Source organism: Chaetomium tenue (genome assembly GCF_020726465.1).
Source record: "Chaetomium tenue strain MPI-SDFR-AT-0079 chromosome Unknown F5144scaffold_3, whole genome shotgun sequence".
NCBI classification, from domain to species: domain Eukaryota; kingdom Fungi; phylum Ascomycota; class Sordariomycetes; order Sordariales; family Chaetomiaceae; genus Chaetomium; species Chaetomium tenue.
In genome coordinates, this window is record NW_027117331.1 from 1,353,030 (window position 1) to 1,371,014 (window position 17,985).

General features: G+C 59.2%; 4 protein-coding genes across 4 annotated transcripts; 2 read left to right on the forward strand and 2 right to left on the reverse strand.

Annotated features, from left to right (window-relative positions):
• Window positions 1–49: 49 nt before the first annotated feature.
• On the forward strand, window positions 50–2,352 carry F5144DRAFT_591433 (Alpha/Beta hydrolase protein; the record flags this gene model as incomplete). The annotated part of the gene is made up of 4 exons (XM_066790273.1): window positions 50–155; window positions 205–583; window positions 692–2,041; window positions 2,223–2,352. 4 exons carry the CDS (start codon window positions 50–52, stop codon window positions 2,350–2,352), a joined length of 1,965 nt encoding a protein of 654 aa, XP_066644494.1.
• A 348-nt stretch (window positions 2,353–2,700) lies between these two features.
• On the reverse strand, window positions 2,701–4,308 carry F5144DRAFT_645008 (uncharacterized protein; the record flags this gene model as incomplete). Its single annotated transcript, XM_066792863.1, has 2 exons — window positions 3,571–4,308; window positions 2,701–2,933 (listed from the first exon to the last, which is right to left on the reverse strand). The coding sequence occupies exons 1-2, from the start codon at window positions 4,139–4,141 to the stop codon at window positions 2,701–2,703; spliced, it is 804 nt and encodes a 267-aa protein (XP_066644495.1). The 5' UTR covers window positions 4,142–4,308.
• A 1,422-nt stretch (window positions 4,309–5,730) lies between these two features.
• On the reverse strand, window positions 5,731–14,325 carry F5144DRAFT_487476 (uncharacterized protein; the record flags this gene model as incomplete). The annotated part of the gene is made up of 7 exons (XM_066785613.1): window positions 5,731–6,812; window positions 6,918–7,941; window positions 8,012–9,022; window positions 10,552–11,589; window positions 11,643–12,527; window positions 13,330–13,675; window positions 13,718–14,325. Coding segments are annotated over 7 exons (5,994 nt in total), but the record flags the coding sequence as incomplete, so codon positions are not given.
• A 1,771-nt stretch (window positions 14,326–16,096) lies between these two features.
• F5144DRAFT_170376 (isochorismatase) lies at window positions 16,097–17,757 on the forward strand. The gene is made up of 7 exons (XM_066782612.1): window positions 16,097–16,574; window positions 16,627–16,661; window positions 16,709–16,763; window positions 16,817–16,912; window positions 16,969–17,133; window positions 17,190–17,275; window positions 17,487–17,757. The coding sequence occupies exons 1-7, from the start codon at window positions 16,514–16,516 to the stop codon at window positions 17,712–17,714; spliced, it is 726 nt and encodes a 241-aa protein (XP_066644497.1). The 5' UTR covers window positions 16,097–16,513; the 3' UTR covers window positions 17,715–17,757.
• The last annotated feature ends 228 nt before the right edge of the window (window positions 17,758–17,985 follow it).

Consider the following 17,985-nt stretch of genomic DNA (forward strand, 5'->3'; position numbering starts at 1 on the left):
CTCTCCGGGTCTCATCCTCGTCCCCGTTGCATTCGGACCCAGCTTCAATATGCGCCTTGTCCGTGTGACACTGGCCCTGGCCTCCTTCGCGGCAGGCGAATCCCTCAAACAATTGGACACCAGCTTGACCATCTTGACCAACAATGATCTCCAGGGTACGGGCCAATGCATACGCTTTCATGAAGTAGGCTAACATCGCTGTAGGAGAATCAAGTCCTAACGCAGACAAGGCTGTGATCCTCACGGATGCCCGCCCCTATCAGGATGTATCCGAAGTGTGCTCCAAGCTAGGTGAACGGCTGTGGGGACTAGGAAAGGGACAATGCAAACGAAACACCGCAGCGGTGCCATTTGCCGAGTCGTTGAAATATGACGGGATTGTTGATGCCTCGTCCAAGTTCTGGGTTTCGGGTTCCGACTCCAAGGCCGTGGACGTAGCTGGGCGGTTCAGCAAAGCCAACCCTTCAAAGTCACGGTTCCTCGGGCTATGCACCAACACGGCACCCTTCTCGACGCAGAGCTCCCAAGACACGGACGACAAGTGGCAGATCAGTCTGGACGTCAACAACCAGACTCTCACTGGGTAAGCCAGACGGAACGTGTATGAAAAAGACTCGGCTAACTCCTTTAGGTTCCGGGATCGCCTCTCTTTCCGTTTTCTGGGTATTCGCTATGCGCCGCAGCCGCAGAGGTTTACCTATCCTTCGCTGTTCAAGGGATCCGGAGAGGCAGCTTCGGCATTGTCATATGGTTCTCAGTGCGCCCAAGGGGGTACAGGTAGTGAGGACTGCTTGTTCCTCAATGTGTGGACTCCTTACCTGCCGAATCCCAACTCAAAACCCAAAAAGAAGACCCTCCGCCCGGTTGGCGTGTGGATTCATGGGGGTGCTTTCACCGGAGGGACGGCGAATGACGCTACGTTCGATGGCGCAAACATCGTTTCGAGGGGAGACATGGTCTTGGTGGCCATCAACTACCGTCTCCTGGCGTTTGGCTTCCTAGCCTTGAAGGACGGCAAGATGAACGGAAACTACGGGTTGGCCGACCAGATCACCGCCCTGGACTGGATCCGCGCACACATCCACAACTTTGGCGGCGACAAGGACCGCATCACCGTCTTTGGCCAGTCGGCGGGCGCTGCCTCAGTCCGCGCCCTGATCGCCTCGCCCAAAGCCGCGGGTAAGTTCTCGGGCGCCATCATGCTCAGCGGCCTCGGCGGTATTAACTACGGCACCACCTACTCGGAGTACTACACCATCGACGAGCAAATCACCGTGGCCGCCAAACCAATCCTCACCGCCACCAACTGCACCGACGCGCCCTCCCAAGCCGACTGCCTGCGCGCTGTCCCCGCAGCCACCCTCAGCAAACTCGGCTCCGCGCGCTACCTCGTCGTCGACGGCACCTACCTCACCACCGCCACCCTCCCGCTCACCGGCCCGCGCCTGCCCCTCAACCTCATGATGGGCATCACGCACGACGACGGCGCCCCCTTCATCTCCTTCCCCCCGACCACCACGCCCCCCATCAACCAATCCACCTACCTCGCCTCGCAGGGCTTCGCCGTCCCCCCCGCCGCCCTCTTCCCCGTCCCCGCCACCACCGGCAACGCCTCCCTCGACCTATACACGGCCTCGGCGCGCCTCGCCACCGACGGCATCTTCCGCTGCGCCGCGCAGGCCACCGCCGCCGGCCTGCTATCCAGCTCTGGCTCCGGCCCTGGCGGGCATGCGCGCCTCGACAGCATCTACTACTACGAGTTCGACCGGTCGTACCAGACCAAGGGGTGGCCGGGCACGGACGTGTGCGAGCCGCGCGCCGCGCCGGGCCACCCTTATGGGGATCCGTCCTCGGGGGTGCCGTATCTGAAGTGTCATTCGGGGGAGCTGTATTATGTGTTTGGGAATTTGTGGCGGCAAGGGCTGCCGCTGAGGGATGGGGAGGGGGATTTGGGGTTCTCGAGGGCGGTGTTGGATGGGTTCGCGGCGTTTGTGAGGAGGGGGGATCCGAATTTGGAGAGGGGGTGGGTGAGGGCGAGGGGGTGGGAGGTTGAGGAGGTGGGGGTGGGGAGGTGGTGAGTTTCTTTCTTTTCTTTTTTTTCTCTTTTCTTTTCTCCTTTTGGGGGCGGGGGCGGGGGGCCCTTTTCGAGATCTTATGGTCTTGCTACCCTCGGTGGTTTGTTTGTTTACGTGGACTGTTTGCTAACGATTTATTACCCACAGGGAACCGAGCAGGAAGGGAAAGCTGACCATGAGGGTGCTGGACTGGCCCAAACCGAAGCAGAGCGGGTTTAGGGAGCTTGAGCAGTGCGAGGGTTTGGGGCTGGGGCTGGATTATTTTGTGAAGAAATAGGGGTTGGTTTGAGGGTGTGAGTGATTTACGAGACGAGCAATTAATGTCGATGCTTGACTGTATCGCGTATCAGAAATCACCATCATGAAACTGTTGACTCGTGGTAACCCAACGTGAATATAAATATTACATTGTTGGTCATGGCCTCTGTTAAACCAGCGACCCAATTCCATGAAATATACAAGAATGCCCATTACGCCTATCCCAATGCCCGCCCACCGCCATTTTCCGAGAGGCGCCCATCCCAAAACCCAAATTACCTTCCCCACTACGACCCAGCCAACCCTTGCCCAGCAAGTCGCGCCGGGGTATCCCAAACATACAAAGAATAGTAGATAGATTTTACATTCAAAACCTCAACTTCCCCGTATCCTCCACCGCAAAGCTCCACAGCGGCGCGTTGTTCGGCTCCCCCAACTGGCTCTTCAGCCAACAGGTGGCGCGGCCGTCGTCAAAGTCGCCCTCGCCCCAGCCCGCGCCCACGCACCCCTCCTGTGAAGCGCATAGGTCCATGCATTCGTTTAGCGTGTCGGTGGGGGTGTGGTAGAGGTCTTCGGTGTCGCCGAGGTTGGAGTTGTAGTCTGTTGGGGAGGGGGGGTTAGGTTGGGTTATGGTTATAACTGGGGGAGGGGGAGGGGGAGGGGGAGGGGGATGGGTGTGTACCTCGCCCGCAGAGAAGAAGGTAGCTCTTTTGGGGGTTCTCCGGGGATGTGTAGAGAGTGAGGTTGCTGACGGGACATGATATTAGGCCGGTGGATGGGCCGGCGCTTGCGGTAGGGAGAGGAAGGGTCCTAGTCGGTGATGCGGATGGTGTTGGGTCGCTATAATGAGAGCGTTAGTTTCTCGATCTGTATGTGTGAAGTGGGTGGTATATGGGGTCGGTTAGCGGAACGGAAGAAGCCCGGAGGGGGATTCCAAACATCCCGGAGGACGCCCGACCAACCCCCCCCCGCCCTCTGTCCTCCGTTCCCGGGCTTGACTTGACGCCTTGCAACCACCCACCCAACCCACAACCACCCCCCAAAAACAAAGCCAAAAAACCAACAACTCACCTCTCATCCCCCCCCGACAGCCCAACCCCCACCCCCACCCCCACCGCAACCGCAACCACCACCAAAAACACCCCAATCGCCAACCCCACCCAAAACAACTGCCTCCTCACACCACAAATCGGCTCCCCCTCCCCCCCAAACAATCCCTCCCACCTCTTCCCCCCACTCCCTCCCCCCCCAGCAGGAGGCGACGGATCCGCCGACGGGATCCGATCAAACGGACTGCTAAAGTCCGTGTAGCTATACCGCCCCCCCGCCCCCGCCCCCGCCCCAGGGTGGTGGTGGTGGTTGTGATGCGGCAGCAGCCCGCCCAGCACCGACGCCGCCGACGCGGGCGCCGTGGTGGCGACGGAGTAGGCGTGCGCATGGCCGAGAGTATGACCATGGCCATGGCCCGTAAAATGGCTCACGCTCTGGCTGTGCGCCGAGCCCGGGCGGCTGCTGCCGTAGGCCTGCTGGCTCTTGGCCTCGTCCCAGGCTTTTGGTAAGAGGGTGGGGTCGTCGGGGAGGGCGAGGGCGTAGGGGTGGGGTTGGGGCGGTTTGGTGTCGGTGGTGGCGAGCTCGGGGTGGGAGGGGGGGAGGACTTGTGGGGTGGGGTTGCGGAGCGTTTCTTCGAAGGGGCGTGGGGCGAGCTCGATGTCGTGCCCTTGGATGAGGGGGTCGTTGCGGATGGGGAAGGGCACGGGGATGCGGGAGCGCGGGTTGGGTTGCAGGTCGGGGTGGATGGGGCTGTCCATTTTGTATGTATATATACGGGTGTGTGTGTGTGTGTGTGTTGTGGTGGTTGAGGGCGGCGACCCCGGAAGGCGAGGCCGGGGGTGAGTGGTGGTGGTGTTGCTATCCGGATTGTGGTAGGCGTTGTTGTGAGAAGGACATGCTTGTTAGTCTTCCTTTGGTGAGGTCCCGTAGGTTCAGCGAGCGAGGGGGAGTAAAAGGGGAATAGAATTCGACGCGGCGGTAGCGGGGATACGACAATAAATTCAATGTCAGGTCAGCGAGAGTGAGATCGGGTCGGGCGGGCACCAAGCTTTCTAAACTGCACGACGCGAACGTGGTCCTGGGAACAGTGCATGCATATAGTTGCAACCGGGGACCACCCTCGTCCGGGGTACACAGGAGTTACCTTAAGGTCGCAGGGTCCCAGGTTCGGTAACTCAGCAGACGCGATCATCACTCAGCAACGGCTTGTTGGGGCTAGTCTCTACTCCAGCTCCTTTCATTTTGCCGGAAACATACTGAAAATATCCCGACGCCCAAGGCAACACCTCTCGAGGCTGCCACGCCGCCGGCCCCCATAAATTGGCAGCGGCGGAGCTGACGGGGGGTTGTCTCTTTTCGCGTCATCACTAATGCTCATCTTCGCTAGCGTCCCGCATGCTGACGGCGTCCAGACTTCTGGACCGGCCAATCCTGGTGAGTGGAGGAGATGACAGCAGCGATTTTGAGACAAAAAAAAGAGATGAAAGATATGAGTGTTAGAAGCGGGGTTAAAAACCTGAGAGCTCAGATCTCATCGGATGAGGGGAAAATGGTTGACCGAGTATGGAATGCGAAATGGCAGTCACGAAGACCGTCGTTACCAATCCACTACGAATAGTGAGTGTACCTAGACGATACGAAGAAAATAACCGGAAGTTCCTGCCAAGACACCATTTTAGGCTACCCGCTAAGAAACAAGAAGCGCATCGGACCCACTGCGATGGCCCTATGGCCCACAACTTTTGTTTCCGTCTGAACTGGGATGCAGATCATCCCATCAAGGGAACGTGGTAACCTGGATTGGTATCGCATCGACATCTCCAAAGCAAACCGAACGGATTTCAAAAAATACATATATGAAGATGCAAAGCCGTTCCGCGGGTCGTTGGTCGAGAATCAAGGTTTCGGTTGAGCACCCATCACAATCATTTCGATTCTTGTAGCTGCATTCGGCAGGTGCGCGGCAACGGGGACAAGTATTAATTTCTCTTCAACGGCACGCACAGCGCTACCAAAACTCGGTTCCCAGAGTTATGCACTCTTTAGGGAGGTTGCACAGATGGGAATTCCGCCCCGAACACCGACTCCCTACGGATTCATCAAAGCTCGAACGCATCGAATGCATCGAATGCATCGAATAGAAAACGCCGTCGGTCTCGCCGCTGCAGTTCCCGCTCCCGCCCTGTGGTGCACCCGCGGAATCACTTTCCATGTGGCACCCCTGATGTTTCGGCTGAGGGAGGCACAGCAACCCCAGCTATGATGCTGGCGGCAATACTGGCGGCGATCTCAAGACGAGAAGAAACGGCACAGGAACACATGGCTTGACTAGGCTGCGAGCTGATGATCAAGTCGATGCTTGGATTTCCATCGCCGCCATGGTCTGCCTGTTCTCAGCCTTGTTCTCGGCGATGGCGGGCGTGGTGGCTGCGAAGGGATTCTCGTCTTCTGTTCCCTCTTTGCTCGGCGCCGGCTTGGCCGAAACTTCCTCCACCGGGATGCCGTGTCCGGAGTCGTGCGGCGAGCTGGGCGCATCCTTGTCTGCGAGGGTGGAAGAACCGTTGTCGTTGCCATCGTCGTTGCCGTTGTCGTTGTCGTTTACCTCCTTCGGCGGAACCGGGCTCGAGTCGACCGCCGCAATCGTCTTCTTCCCCAGGACACTGTCGAGTCCATCACCCCTCTTCAAGCCATCCATCGCCCTCTGTGCAGTGTCCACATTCTCGAACACAGCCTCCCACTCCGGGTTCTTTCTCAGCCTTTTTGCGTTGCCGCTGAACCTCCCCCTGAAGCCCTTCTCTCCCTTCCTCTCCGCCCGCTTCATCACCTCCCATAGCTCCCTCATCAGCCTCCACCCGGCAACCACCTCCTCCGCTTTCTTTTTCCTCTCCTCCTCGGACAGCAGCCCCCCTTCTCTTTTCCCCTGCACAACCCTGGCTCTCCGGATATACTTGATAGGCTGCCGCCGCCGCTCGGCCTGCTTCACGACCCCCTTCAGGGTATAACCCACCGGCCCGATAATGGCAGCGATATTCTTCAGGACAAACCCGGTAAGTCCCATGCCCAGCCCCGGGACGAAGCCACGCAGGCCGTCGTCACGGGCGCCTCGCACCGGAAGACGGACCACGCCCGTCCATCCGTCGTATATCCCGTACCCAAACTCGCGCCGGGCCGCCCGCAGCCCGGACTTGATCCCCGTCACCCGCGTCGGCCGCCGGACCGTGTCGTCCCCGTAGAGCCGGGGCGCATTGTGGAAGCCCTGGGCGAGACTTTGGATTAGGTCGACCGGGGTGCGCGCGAGGGCGGATGCCGATTTCACAGCCCCGCGGCCCACTTGGCGGGCTGCGTCTTCTACGGGGCCGGTGCCGGTCGTGGAAGCGGTCCGCTGCCTGCTCATGGCATGCGTTGTTGTTGTTTCGATGTGGGGGACGTCTTGGTTGGAGTCGCCATGCTGAGAGTCGTCGGCTTCTGAGTCCCCTGGGTTTTGTTGATGCTCCTCCGAGTTTTGATTATGCTCCCCCGACTTCGTGTCTTTACCCTCCCGCCGTTCCTTCTTCTGCTTTTTCTTTTCTTTCCTTTTCTTCGCCCCCTTCCCGATCCGATACGGCACCTTTCCAACCCCGCCAAAGACATTCCCCACCGAACTCATCAACGACCCAGCCGCCCCCGTCAGTGGCTCTCCGGGCCCCTCAAAGTCGTTCCACTCGTTGTGCCTCAACAAGTGCAATTTCTTCCACGACAACAGCCCCTTTTCCACCAGCATCTCGGCCGCCACCGCACTCAACCGCAACCCCGTCCCCTTCATCTGCCAAACCGCTACCCGGTCAGGCAGGATGGAGCATCTCATCGACCGAGTTCCGTGCAACACCAACCCCCTATGAAACGCCCGACACGCGTTCTCCGCCCCGTCCCCCTCTTCGGCAATATCCTTGGCGATCTTCTCAGCCGCCTTCCTAGCGTCGTCCGTGAGACAGTACTTGATCCCCTCGGCCAGCTTATCCGCCGTCAAATGCTTGTAGGGCACCGGCTCGGGCCCCGCACCCGCACTCGCCACCATGCTGCCCCAGAAGTGCTGATCGCCGAAGAAAGGCACCATCATGGTCGGCTTGCCGCACTTGAGCGCGATGGCGGTGGTGCCGGCGCCGCCGTGGATCACGCAGGCCTGGACGCGCGGAAACAGCCAGTCGTGCGGCGTGTTGTCCAGCATGAACACGCCGTCCGGCACGTCGAGGCTGTCGCCGCCCAGCCCGCCCCACCCCTTGGACACGAGCGCCCGCACCCCGGCCTTCTCGACGGCCTCGAAGATCATGTTGGTGAACCGGTCCGCGTCGTCCACCACGATGGACCCGAACCCGATGTACACGGGCGGCTCGTCGCTCTCCTCGAGGAATTTTACCAGATCCTTGGGCGGGTCGAACGAGGATGCCAGATCCAGAAACACAAACCCCGCCACTTCCACCTCGTCGCCCCAGTCGGCTGGTTTGGGGATCAGTCCCGGGCTCCAGAGATAGGTGAACGGAACATGCAGCCGATAGGCCGTGCCCGGCGCCCATAGCGTGGACTAGACACCCAATGTTAGCTATGGCTTTGGCTTTAAGGGGGGACAGAGCACAAAAAAGAAAGTCACATACCACCGGATCCAGCCCCAGCGTGCCCACGCGAAACTCATTCACCAAGTCCCCCAAGCCCTGCCACACCATCATCTCCACCAACGGATACGAAATCCAATTCGTATACCCCGGATCGACATTCGACCTCTTCACACTCGCCAACGGATGCGGAAACGCCTGCGTGGGCGTATACGGAAACGTAAACATCAAATGCACGGGTATCCCCAACGCCTCGGCACAATGAATATGCGCAAAGCTCGGCGGATTCGCGATAATCGCATCCGCCACGAACGGATCCCTTTCCCCCATCATCCTTACATTCCCCACATCCACCTCCTCATCCGTGGCATTGATACACGCCCTCCAAAACCCCTTAAACATGCTCGCCATGCTGGCCCTGCGCCGCCCCACATCCCCCGCGCGCACCGTCTCCAGCGTCGGGATCATGCCGGGGTTCTTGACCATGAAGGACATCAGCTCGGCCGGGTCGCCGCCGACGGAGAAGAACTCGACGCCGGGGCAGTCGTCGGCGACGAAGGAGCGGAAGGCGGGGTGCGTGGCGATGCGCACGCGGTGGCCGTGTTGCGTGTGGAGCAGGCGCGCGATTTGCAGGAAGGGCTGCGCGTCGCCGCGGGAGCCGATCACCATGATTACGATGTTGAGGCGCGGGGGGCGGGGGTGGGCGGGAGGGGGTGTGGTGGTGGTGGAGGGGGGAGCGGGTTTGGCTGCTGTTGATGCTTGGGGTTTTGTCGTCTTTTCGCCCTCCTTGCCTTCCCCTTTCTCATCTCCCTCTCCTTCCGCTTTCTTGGCCGCCTCCTCGGCGAGTTTGGTGAGGGGCGCCATCTTGCGCGCCGCGGTGCCCAGCGCCTTGGCCAGGTAGCCCGTGTTGCTCATGTCGCTGAGCGAGATGGCCAGGCGGCCGTCGCGCTTGGAGACCTTGCCGCGGGTGTGGTAGTGTTCATTGCTGAAGTGGAAGCGGCGGAACCGGCTGTCTTCGTCGTCCTTTTTCTGGCGTGGCTTCTTTTTCTTTTGCTGTTTGGAGGAGCCCCGCTGGGATCCCTCCTCGCCGTCATCGTCGTCATCATCGGATTCAGACGACGAAGACGAAGATGATTCACTCTCCCCTTCCTGTACAGCAGGCGCCTTGCCCACTCCATCAACCTCGGCCCCCGCCCGCCACACCGCGCCCGACATATCCCTCTTCACCTGCGGCGGCCGGGGATCGTGCACATCAACGTTCACATCCTGGGGCGTGACCTCCTGCCTATGGCTTGGCCCCGCCACGGTTTCCTGTGGTGCTTGCTGTGGGCGCGAGTGTGTCGGTAACAGTGCGCTAGAGCGGGGGCCTGGGGGTTGTGTCTCCGGCGGTACATAGGATGGGTAGATGACGTTACCGCGCTGGTCGCGGAGCACGGCGACCTGGCGGCCGTCGTCGTGGGTGACTGTTTCGACGCGGACGGGGCTGCTGCCCTCTTCCTCTGATGGGGAAGGGGTTAGCGCCGACATGGTGGGCGGTGGTGTGTTGTGTTGTTGTGTATTGGGATGGATGGTTAGTTGGTGGTGGTGGTGGTGATGATGATTGATGATGGTGTTGTGGTGTGTTGGATTGGGTGTTGGAGATCGGCGGGTGTGATCTTCAGCTAACGCATGGGGTTAAATGTCGAGGATGGGGAGGTGCGACAGAAGGTGCATTCGTACAGACGGAACACAATGTATACTAAATCTCTTTTCTGCCGGCACATGTCCACTGCTACATTAAGCTGTGTTTCCCCTGACGTAGTGCCGAGTCGCCGTGGTTAGCGCCATGGAAGTTACCGTTGTTGTGGCGGTCACGGCCACCCTCAAAACCACCCTATCCCGTTTGCCCGATCCCTAAATTCAACAACAACGGGTCTGCATTAAACACGGGCCTGGGCCCTTTCTTTGGCTTGGCGTGCCTGGCGATTGGAACCCAAAGGCAACCTTGAATGGCATTGTTCTTGCTCCTTCCCGCCTCGTTTTGGTCGTGTTGCAGCTTGTAAGTTGTAATGACGTCATCCGCCAGCGCTGGGCGACAGGGGTGTTAACGGCCGGAACAGTCTCTCCTGGCATCCTTGTTCTAGCGGCTTGGCGCCATGGGACAGAGCAGTTGCCAAGAATAGTACCTAGGTATGCATTCCCTCGATTCGGTCGGAAAGATGGCCGTGATATCAGTTCTTGGCCAGATAGAGAGTGATGGTTTCAAAGCTTGCCTATATCAAGGCCACCTTGCTATTCTACTTGCCCTTTCAAGCGGCGATATTTCACATCTCTGTATGCCAACCCACTGCTTCTGAACTAAGACTGGACTAATTCACTTCTCCAACACTCCCCTAAACCATTCACATACACAGAACAGGAACCCCCATAGTCAATCACCTTAACAGACACACACAACACACCACCCAAACAGCCACCACCACTCACCTCCACCCTAGGTAACTCACACCTTACTCCCTCCCCCTCGACCCCGACCCCAACCCCAACCTCCCCATCCTCTCCCCCAACACCTCCAACTCCCCCCCCAACGGCCCCAGCTCCACCCCCTCCCTCTCCAACTCCCCACTCTCCCTCTCCCGCTGCACCCTCTCCACCACCTCCCGCAGCGGCTCCAACCAGCGCTCCCGCACCGTCGCCTCCATGTTCGCCGGCAGGACATGCTTCCACCTGCTCTCGCTCCCCGCCGTCTCGCCTTCCGCCGAAGTAGACGAAGTAGGAGAGGAAGCGGTGCCCCATAGGAAGAGCGCAAAGTTGACGGCCTGCATGAGGAAGGGCGCGTTGGCGGTCAGGTATTCGACGAGCCCGAGGGTGGGCAGGTCGAGGAGGGAGGCGAGCGGGGGGAAGACGACGTATTGGACTGTTTCGAGGGCTTGTGGGGTGGCGAAGAGGTTGGTTGGCTGTTGTTTTTGGGGGGTCTCCTCCTTTTGTTTTTGCTGTTGCTCTTGTTGCTGTTTCGCCGCCTCCAGTAGTTCCTCACGCAGCCAGGCGACGGCGCGCGCCTTGAGCGTCGCGAACATGCAGTTCTCGAGCAGGTCCTCGAGGATCTTGAGGCGGTCGTCGTCTTCGGGGTTGGCGTGCAGCACCAGGCCGGCCAGCACGCTCGCTGCGTTGCGGACCTGGATGGAGGGGTGGTAGAGCGCGATGAGCGTGGTGAGGTGGATGTAGCGCATGAAGTCCGAGGTTGGGTCTTCTGGCGAGGCTGTGGGGTTGGCGAGCGGGGAGGACGGGTTCGTGGAAACGAGGTTGTTCGACTCGAGCCAGAGGCCGATCGTGATGAGGGCCTCGATGGTGCCGACCGAGTTTTGGATCTGCGAGTGTGCGTCGTCTTGGAGGAACTTGTCGAGCACGGCAAAGTGCTCCGGGAAGACATGCATTTCGGGCTGTGGGTGGCTGGCGTCGAAGACGGTCGACGAAAAGGCCCAGTAGGCCACTAGGCAGACGCAGCCGCCAGTCGAGAGGGCAATCTTGTCCGGGCTGGAGAGGTCCGGTTCTTCGAGGGGCTCGCTGTGCATCGGGCCGTCGCAGACCTGGTGGATGAAGGCCTTGGAGCACGAGTCGAGGCCGAGGTCACCTATGAGTGCCTATGAATGTCAGATTTGTATCCCCGAGCAAAATGTTAACCTAAAATACTCACCACCAACTTCCCAACAATAGAGTCTCGCGACAGCAGCTCCTGCTCTTCCCTAAAGGCAGCCATCAACGTCCGCCGCCCAGGCACTATCTTCTCGGGGTTGTAGAACTCGAGCAGGCGCGCCGCCCACGCCATCTCATTCCCGTTGGCGTACGCCTCCAAGATGCACGTCGCGAAGCTCAGCAACAGCTTCTGCTGCAGGTCGGTCTCGTCCGGATCCTCGCGGTCGTCCCGGTCGGCCTCCGGGTCGGGGGCGTTCTTGGAGGCGTCGCCGGTCTGGTCCGGGTTGGCCACGTTCACGCTGGACTTTCGGCTCGGCAGCGGGGGCCGCCGCTGGCCGGACAGGCTGTGGACTAGGTTGAGAACGGACGCCGTCATCTCTTGGTTCGGGCGGTAGGTGCGGTAGACAGTCAGCAGCGTCTGTGCGAGGAAGCGGCTGGGGTACTTGGTCTGGATGCGCTTGTGCAGAATGGCGAGCATGCCGAGGAGGGTGATGAACTTGTCGGTTGATGAGACAGTCGGTTTAGGTTTCCTTTGTTCCTCTTCGGCTTCTTCGTCCTCTATTTCTTCACTCTCCAACAGCTCGAGCGTCTCGAGCACCTTGAGGATCACTTCCCGGGGGTTACCCAGCCGCGCAACCGTTTCGAGACATGCCTCGGCGCCGGGTAGGCTGACGAGGTTGAACACCAGGTCCCATCCTATTTCCTGGGTGAGCCCCGGGTCTTGGAGGACCTCATTGAGGGTCGGGAGCACTTCGGGGCAAAGGTTCGTCTCGATGATGGTCAAATACGTGAATCGGTCGGTCGCGGGCGGACGAGCTTCGCGGATGGCTTCGATGGCCTTTGTCGGATCGGGTTTGGGGGTCTCGGCCATGGTGCTGTCGGGCTGCTTTGACGCGTATTATTTGCGACGCAGTCTGCTGAGGCTGCACACTTGGATGGGAGAGTTGATGGGTGGGACAAACGGGGGCTGGATTCAGTGGGATGGAGGAGCGTGGGCGGTTCATGGGCGGTTCTAGGCACTGACATCACTGTACCCCGCACTCCACTTGTCGCTTCCTCCAACAAACGGGACCTTGGATCCCTCAACATTTTGACAGAGGGAGGGGCATGAGAAATAACATTGAGCAGCTATCTCAGGCAAGCCCCGGTCCTTTTATCTTACACCCGGATCTTACTTGCTGCCCTGCAACAAGTACATGTGCACCTGGAATACCATTAGCTAGAAGCTGAAGCATGGAAAGGCGCTCTGTTAATTCAATGCAGGGAACCAACACGCCAGCAGATACAAGCAAACAGCAAACCCATCAATCGAAGCAGTCCGTTGTGAGACTGAGCATAGCAAGGTAAGGAGCAAATTCTTGAGCAACGTGGTGTCTGACCGGATGTGATAAATTCCGCGGCGTGGAATTGGAGAATTGAGGCTGTCGATCAGAAGAAAAGTTGCCCGAATAGGCAGTGTGATGTGCGCCATACCTGCCAGGCTGGGAAGGGCGCTAAGCCCAGCGGGAACAAGGCGTTCAACGACACACCTAAACTCTACTTACACATATGAAACATCCAAGATACCTGTGTAGTGTATAAGAGTACGAAATATATACTAGATCTCCCAGCCTTTCTATCCAAAGCTCCCCTAGGTACGGTATCCAACCCCCCTTTCCCCCCTACTCCTCCCCCCCCTCCACACCCACCAACCTCCTCCTCCAACTCCAATGCCCCTCCGGATCCTCCGCCAACGCCCTCAACTCCTCCACCTCCTCATCCTCCTCCCCCAGCATCGGCAACCCCCACTCCAGCCCCAACCGCGCAAACCTCTCCGCCCTCGCCGCATCCCCCACGCCACTATACTCCAGCGCCGCCATGGCATACGCCTCATGCATCCCCCCCCACAACCCCTCCATCTCATACAACCCCACCAACAACTCCCCCAACCCCGTCCCGGCCCTCCCACTCCTCCCCCTCAGTTCCCCCTCCTCCGGCCAAACCTCCAACTCCCTCCTCACCTCCCCAATCCTCTCCACCCGCCGATCCGCCTCCCTTAACCTCCCCCCCTCCAACCCACACAACCCACAGCCACACTCAAACCCCCAATTCCTTTTCAACCGCCCCACCCTCTTCGCCCGCACCATCACCGGGTTGATATAACTCAGCGTGATCTCCTCGCCCGCCGCGATCGCCCGCGCCGCGACCACGAACTGCGCCAGGTGCCGCGCGGAGTAGCGGTACTCGGCGTTGGGCCGGCAGTCGTGGTTCATGCGCGCGATGGTGGGGAAGAGCACGAACAGGCTGTGGTGTTGGTCCGGGTCGGTGGGGAGGGGGTCGATGTCGAAGCTGTTGGTGGTGGTGATGGCGTCGATGAGGGCGGCGCGCGGGGGGGTGGTGGTGGTGGTGTTGGGGGTGGTGGCGGCGTCGGGGGAGAGGGCCAGGATGAGGGCCGCGTGGTTGGGGGGGAGGTGGGCGACGGCGTCGGATTGCAGGGAGGTGTATTGCTCGCGGGTGAGTTCGTTGAAGGCGCGGTAGTCGATCATGAGGGAGGCGGTGTTGGCCATGATTTGCTCGCCGCGCGGGATGGGCGCCGTGGCGATCAGGCCCATGCCCTTGCCGGGGATGCGGCGCATCTCGTATTTGGGTGGGGAAGTCTGGTTGAGGTCCTGGTTGATGGTGTGGACGGATTCCGGGTTGGTGAAGGCCGGGGTTGACGCGAGGTAAGTGGCGCGGCTGGGCGTGGTGACCAGCGAGATGCCCCTGCCGCCGGCGAAGCGCGTGTCGGTGAATACGCAGATGGGTTGCTCCGCGTGCTCACCCTGGAAGCATGGGGAGGAGTGTGTCCAGACATCCTGTTCTGGGCTGTTGCAGTTTCCGTCCTGACACTGCTGTATCTCATCTCATCAGTACAGGGCTCCAAGGTGAGAGGAGATAGTTTGACCTTACCACTTCAACTTCTTCATGCTCGTCATGCTTGAGAGCAGCGAGGCAGACCGGGTGTTCCGGGAATATCAACGAAGCCCCCAAGCCACATATTTCGGTCTGTCCTAGGTCACTGCGAGCTAGCAGCGATCTGGCAAAAAAGAGAAGAAGATGCAGTGATATCCTCATGGTAAATGGTGAGGCTGAATATGGGGCCAATGTGGGTGGGCCTTGCAGTTGCGATGAGAGAGCTCACTGAGCAGCACTGAAAAGACAAAAACAGGGGCGCATTCTTGCTTGGAGGTGTCCAAAAAACTACTATTCACGGACCCGAAGGATCGTGAGATTGAAAGACTTCGACAAGTGTTGTCAATTCGAGGCTAAGTCCAACCGAGTCTAGTGGCGACAAGCGGGAGCCAAGTTGGATCCTTTCGCGAACTGACTCGGAGCCGTTCCAACCGTCTTAACCCTCCCAACTGCCCGTCCCAACTGTCCCAACGAACGTTGGCCCCGATCGTGTTTGTTTCGAAGTTGTCGCCGTCCAAAACAAGTGGTCGGGATATCATCCCAGCCAATTCACGCCGATCGGCGATGTGCCGGCTGATTTTGAGTGGACATTCATGCGGTTGGTGGCAGGGCGAAACATTCAGCTGAAAGCTGAAGCAGTGACTCGGTCTTAACAGGAGCTTGCCCTGTTTCAGGGAGCTTTCACACATGTCGCATCTCCTGCGCAGCCCTCCCTTGGCGACGCATTGATCAACACTCACCGAGCGTGGTATCAAGAACAATTTTTTTTTAAAAAAAAAATGTTCAAGAAGGAAGGGAGATAATTCTTTGCTCGATTTTCAACCTACCTACCGAGTGGTTCACCATGGAGGGCAACTCTTGGCGAAGATGCTCCGTCGGGAAGTGGGGGGCTATGGGTTGGGGAGTGGGGGTTCGAATCGGTTGCGCTTTCAGGGAGCAGCATGCCCTAGGTTGATAAGATCGTGGTAATACAAAAGGGTTAAAGCTGTCATCGTCCTCACTGGACCTCCTCCTCCGGATATGAACCGGTTAATAAAGGGGCAATATAAACGTTATTCCAACTCAAAACGCTAGCATATCTCCAGCTTGCAAAGATTCGTGTAATACGAAGCGCCAAGAAGCACGCAGGGGAGACAGGTCCAGAACCCAACCAGGGCGCTGAATCAGCCATCTGGAAGCACGTTCCATCAGCGCTTGGACAGCATTTGAGTGTGCGGAGAGCGCTTGGCAATCGCTGACATAACCCCGCCGCCAAGGCTCTTTCGTGGAGAAACAAACCGCTGCCTTAGTCATGTCGGCCATCCCACAACAACGTCGTCGCCGCCTTTTGCAGCGTCAGAACTGCATAATGCTTGGTGGGAAATATCATCAGCCTCGCCCAACTCGGGGGGTTTCCAGCGGCGATCATGGCGGCCTCGCTTCGGTACACTGCAGCAGTGCTCCATAGTGACTACTACATCGACGCAGTGATGACCCCCATTTGTGATGCATGACTTGGATATGACTTGGATGAGCAGTGATTAGCCAATGCTGAACCACTCTTTACGACATGCTCATGCCTAGGGGTTGGTGATATCGCTAGGGTGATGGGGGGCGGCAGCGGCGGGAATACGGCGGAACGGGAAGGAAGAGAGAGGACGATGGCGATTCTTCGGCGGAGATCTCTCGTTGTGGGTTGGGCTGGATGGACTGGACGAACTGGATGCCTGGGTCGGACGGGGTTCGCGATGCAGCTAGGGGACAGCCGAGTTTTCGACCGTTATCACTTGTGATGTGGAATGTGGAAAGGACCGGCGGGTGGAGGGAGAGTGTGTTGAGATTGTGTATATAAGGGGCCATCGACGACGCACTTCTGCTTCCCGGCATCAGGTCACAGCAGCCATCCATCATCATCAGAGCTCCAGTCAACCACCAGTACATACGCTTCCTTGACCTGACAACATGAAGTTCACCACCGCCCTGCTCTCTGCCGGCCTCATGGTCGGCACCGCCCTCGCTGACAGTGAGAAGCCCCACGCCAGCTCGTGGCAACCACATGGCTAACCCAACCACAGGCTTCCCGTTTGAGAGGCTCGACAAGAATGACTCCGTATGGCTGCCGCCACCGCCCCGAGACACACCCGCTAACCTGCCCAGGTGCTCGTGATTCTCGACATGCAGGAAGGCCTTTACAGCGTGGCCCGCGACTGGGGTACGCAGCCGCTCGCTCAAGACACTGCCGATCCACTGCTGACCTTGCCCCAGATGCCACCCTGTACCGTGATAGCATGATGGCCCATGCTAGCCTCGGCACTCTCTTCAAGGATCTGCCCGTTATCATGACGACCTCGACCGAGATTGGTTTGTGTCACCCTGCCATTCTGTGGCTTCCGGGGCCCGCTAACCCTGCTCCCCAGGCCCTAACGGCGTCCTGCCCCAGGAGATCCTCGACATGTACCCTGACGCCCCTCTCATCAAGCGCGAGGGCGAGGTCAATGCGTGGGACAACTCGGATTTCCGCGCCGCCATCAAGGCCACCAACCGCACGCAGATCATCATTGCCGGCATTGTGACCGATGTTTGTATGTCTACCCCCGCCCTTTATCTATCCGGGAGATGTTCTGACCATGAAACCAAGGCACTGCCTTCCTGGCCCGCTCGCTCCGCGCCGAGGGTTACTCCGTCTGGGCGAACCTCGAGGCCAGCGGCACAACCACCAAGGAGGTCAGTACCGGTCCCCAGTCCCACACCGCCTCCCCCTTCACCCCTTTCCCATCCTTCATTCTCCCTTTTTTCCTTTTCCCTCCCAACCCCCAATCCTCTTCTAGAACAACACCCCCCCCCCCCCCTTCCCCTCCCCTGCGGATGAACACCCCTTAACCCCCCCACCCACAACCCCCTTATTAACCAATTCCCCCCCCCCCCAAAAAAACAGATCCGCGACATCGCCAACGACCAAATGCTGCGCGCCGGCGTGAACGTCGTCTCGCTCTTCGCCATCATCTGCGACCTGATGCGGGACTGGCGGCACACGCCCGGCGCGGCCGAGGTGTTCCCCTTCATCGACCGGTACATGCCCGCCTACGGCATGGTGGCGCGGGCGCACCGGGCGGCGATCGAGAACGGCACGGTGCTGACGGGGGAGGATTTGCTGCCTCGTTGAGATTTTAAGTGTTGAGTGATGCCGAGTTGGGGTAGGGGGTTGGGGTGGGAGGGAGGCTGCTCTGGGGTTGGGGAAGGGATGGAAGGGAGGGTTAATGGGGTGGATATCGTAGGGGGCGTTCAGTTCTTGTTGCTTCCCGTCCGGTGATGGGAAGCGGGGGTTTGTTGGTGAGTTTGGTGCATGAAAAGCGGGTAGTTGGGCAAAAAGGAGTAGATAGATAGATAGGATAATTTTAGGGCAGATTCTGACCTGAATTCTTTCTCCAGATGGT

What these genes read in the sequence shown, in the direction of transcription:
- F5144DRAFT_170376 (XM_066782612.1), top strand. Translation starts at nt 16,514, where the DNA reads ATGAAGTTCACCACCGCCCTGCTCTCTGCCGGCCTCATGGTCGGCACC. An exon ending in CGGCACCGCCCTCGCTGACA is followed by an intron (nt 16,575 to 16,626) that starts GTGAGAAGCCCC and finishes ACCCAACCACAG; the next exon opens with GCTTCCCGTTTGAGAGGCTC. An exon ending in CAGCGTGGCCCGCGACTGGG is followed by an intron (nt 16,764 to 16,816) that starts GTACGCAGCCGC and finishes ACCTTGCCCCAG; the next exon opens with ATGCCACCCTGTACCGTGAT.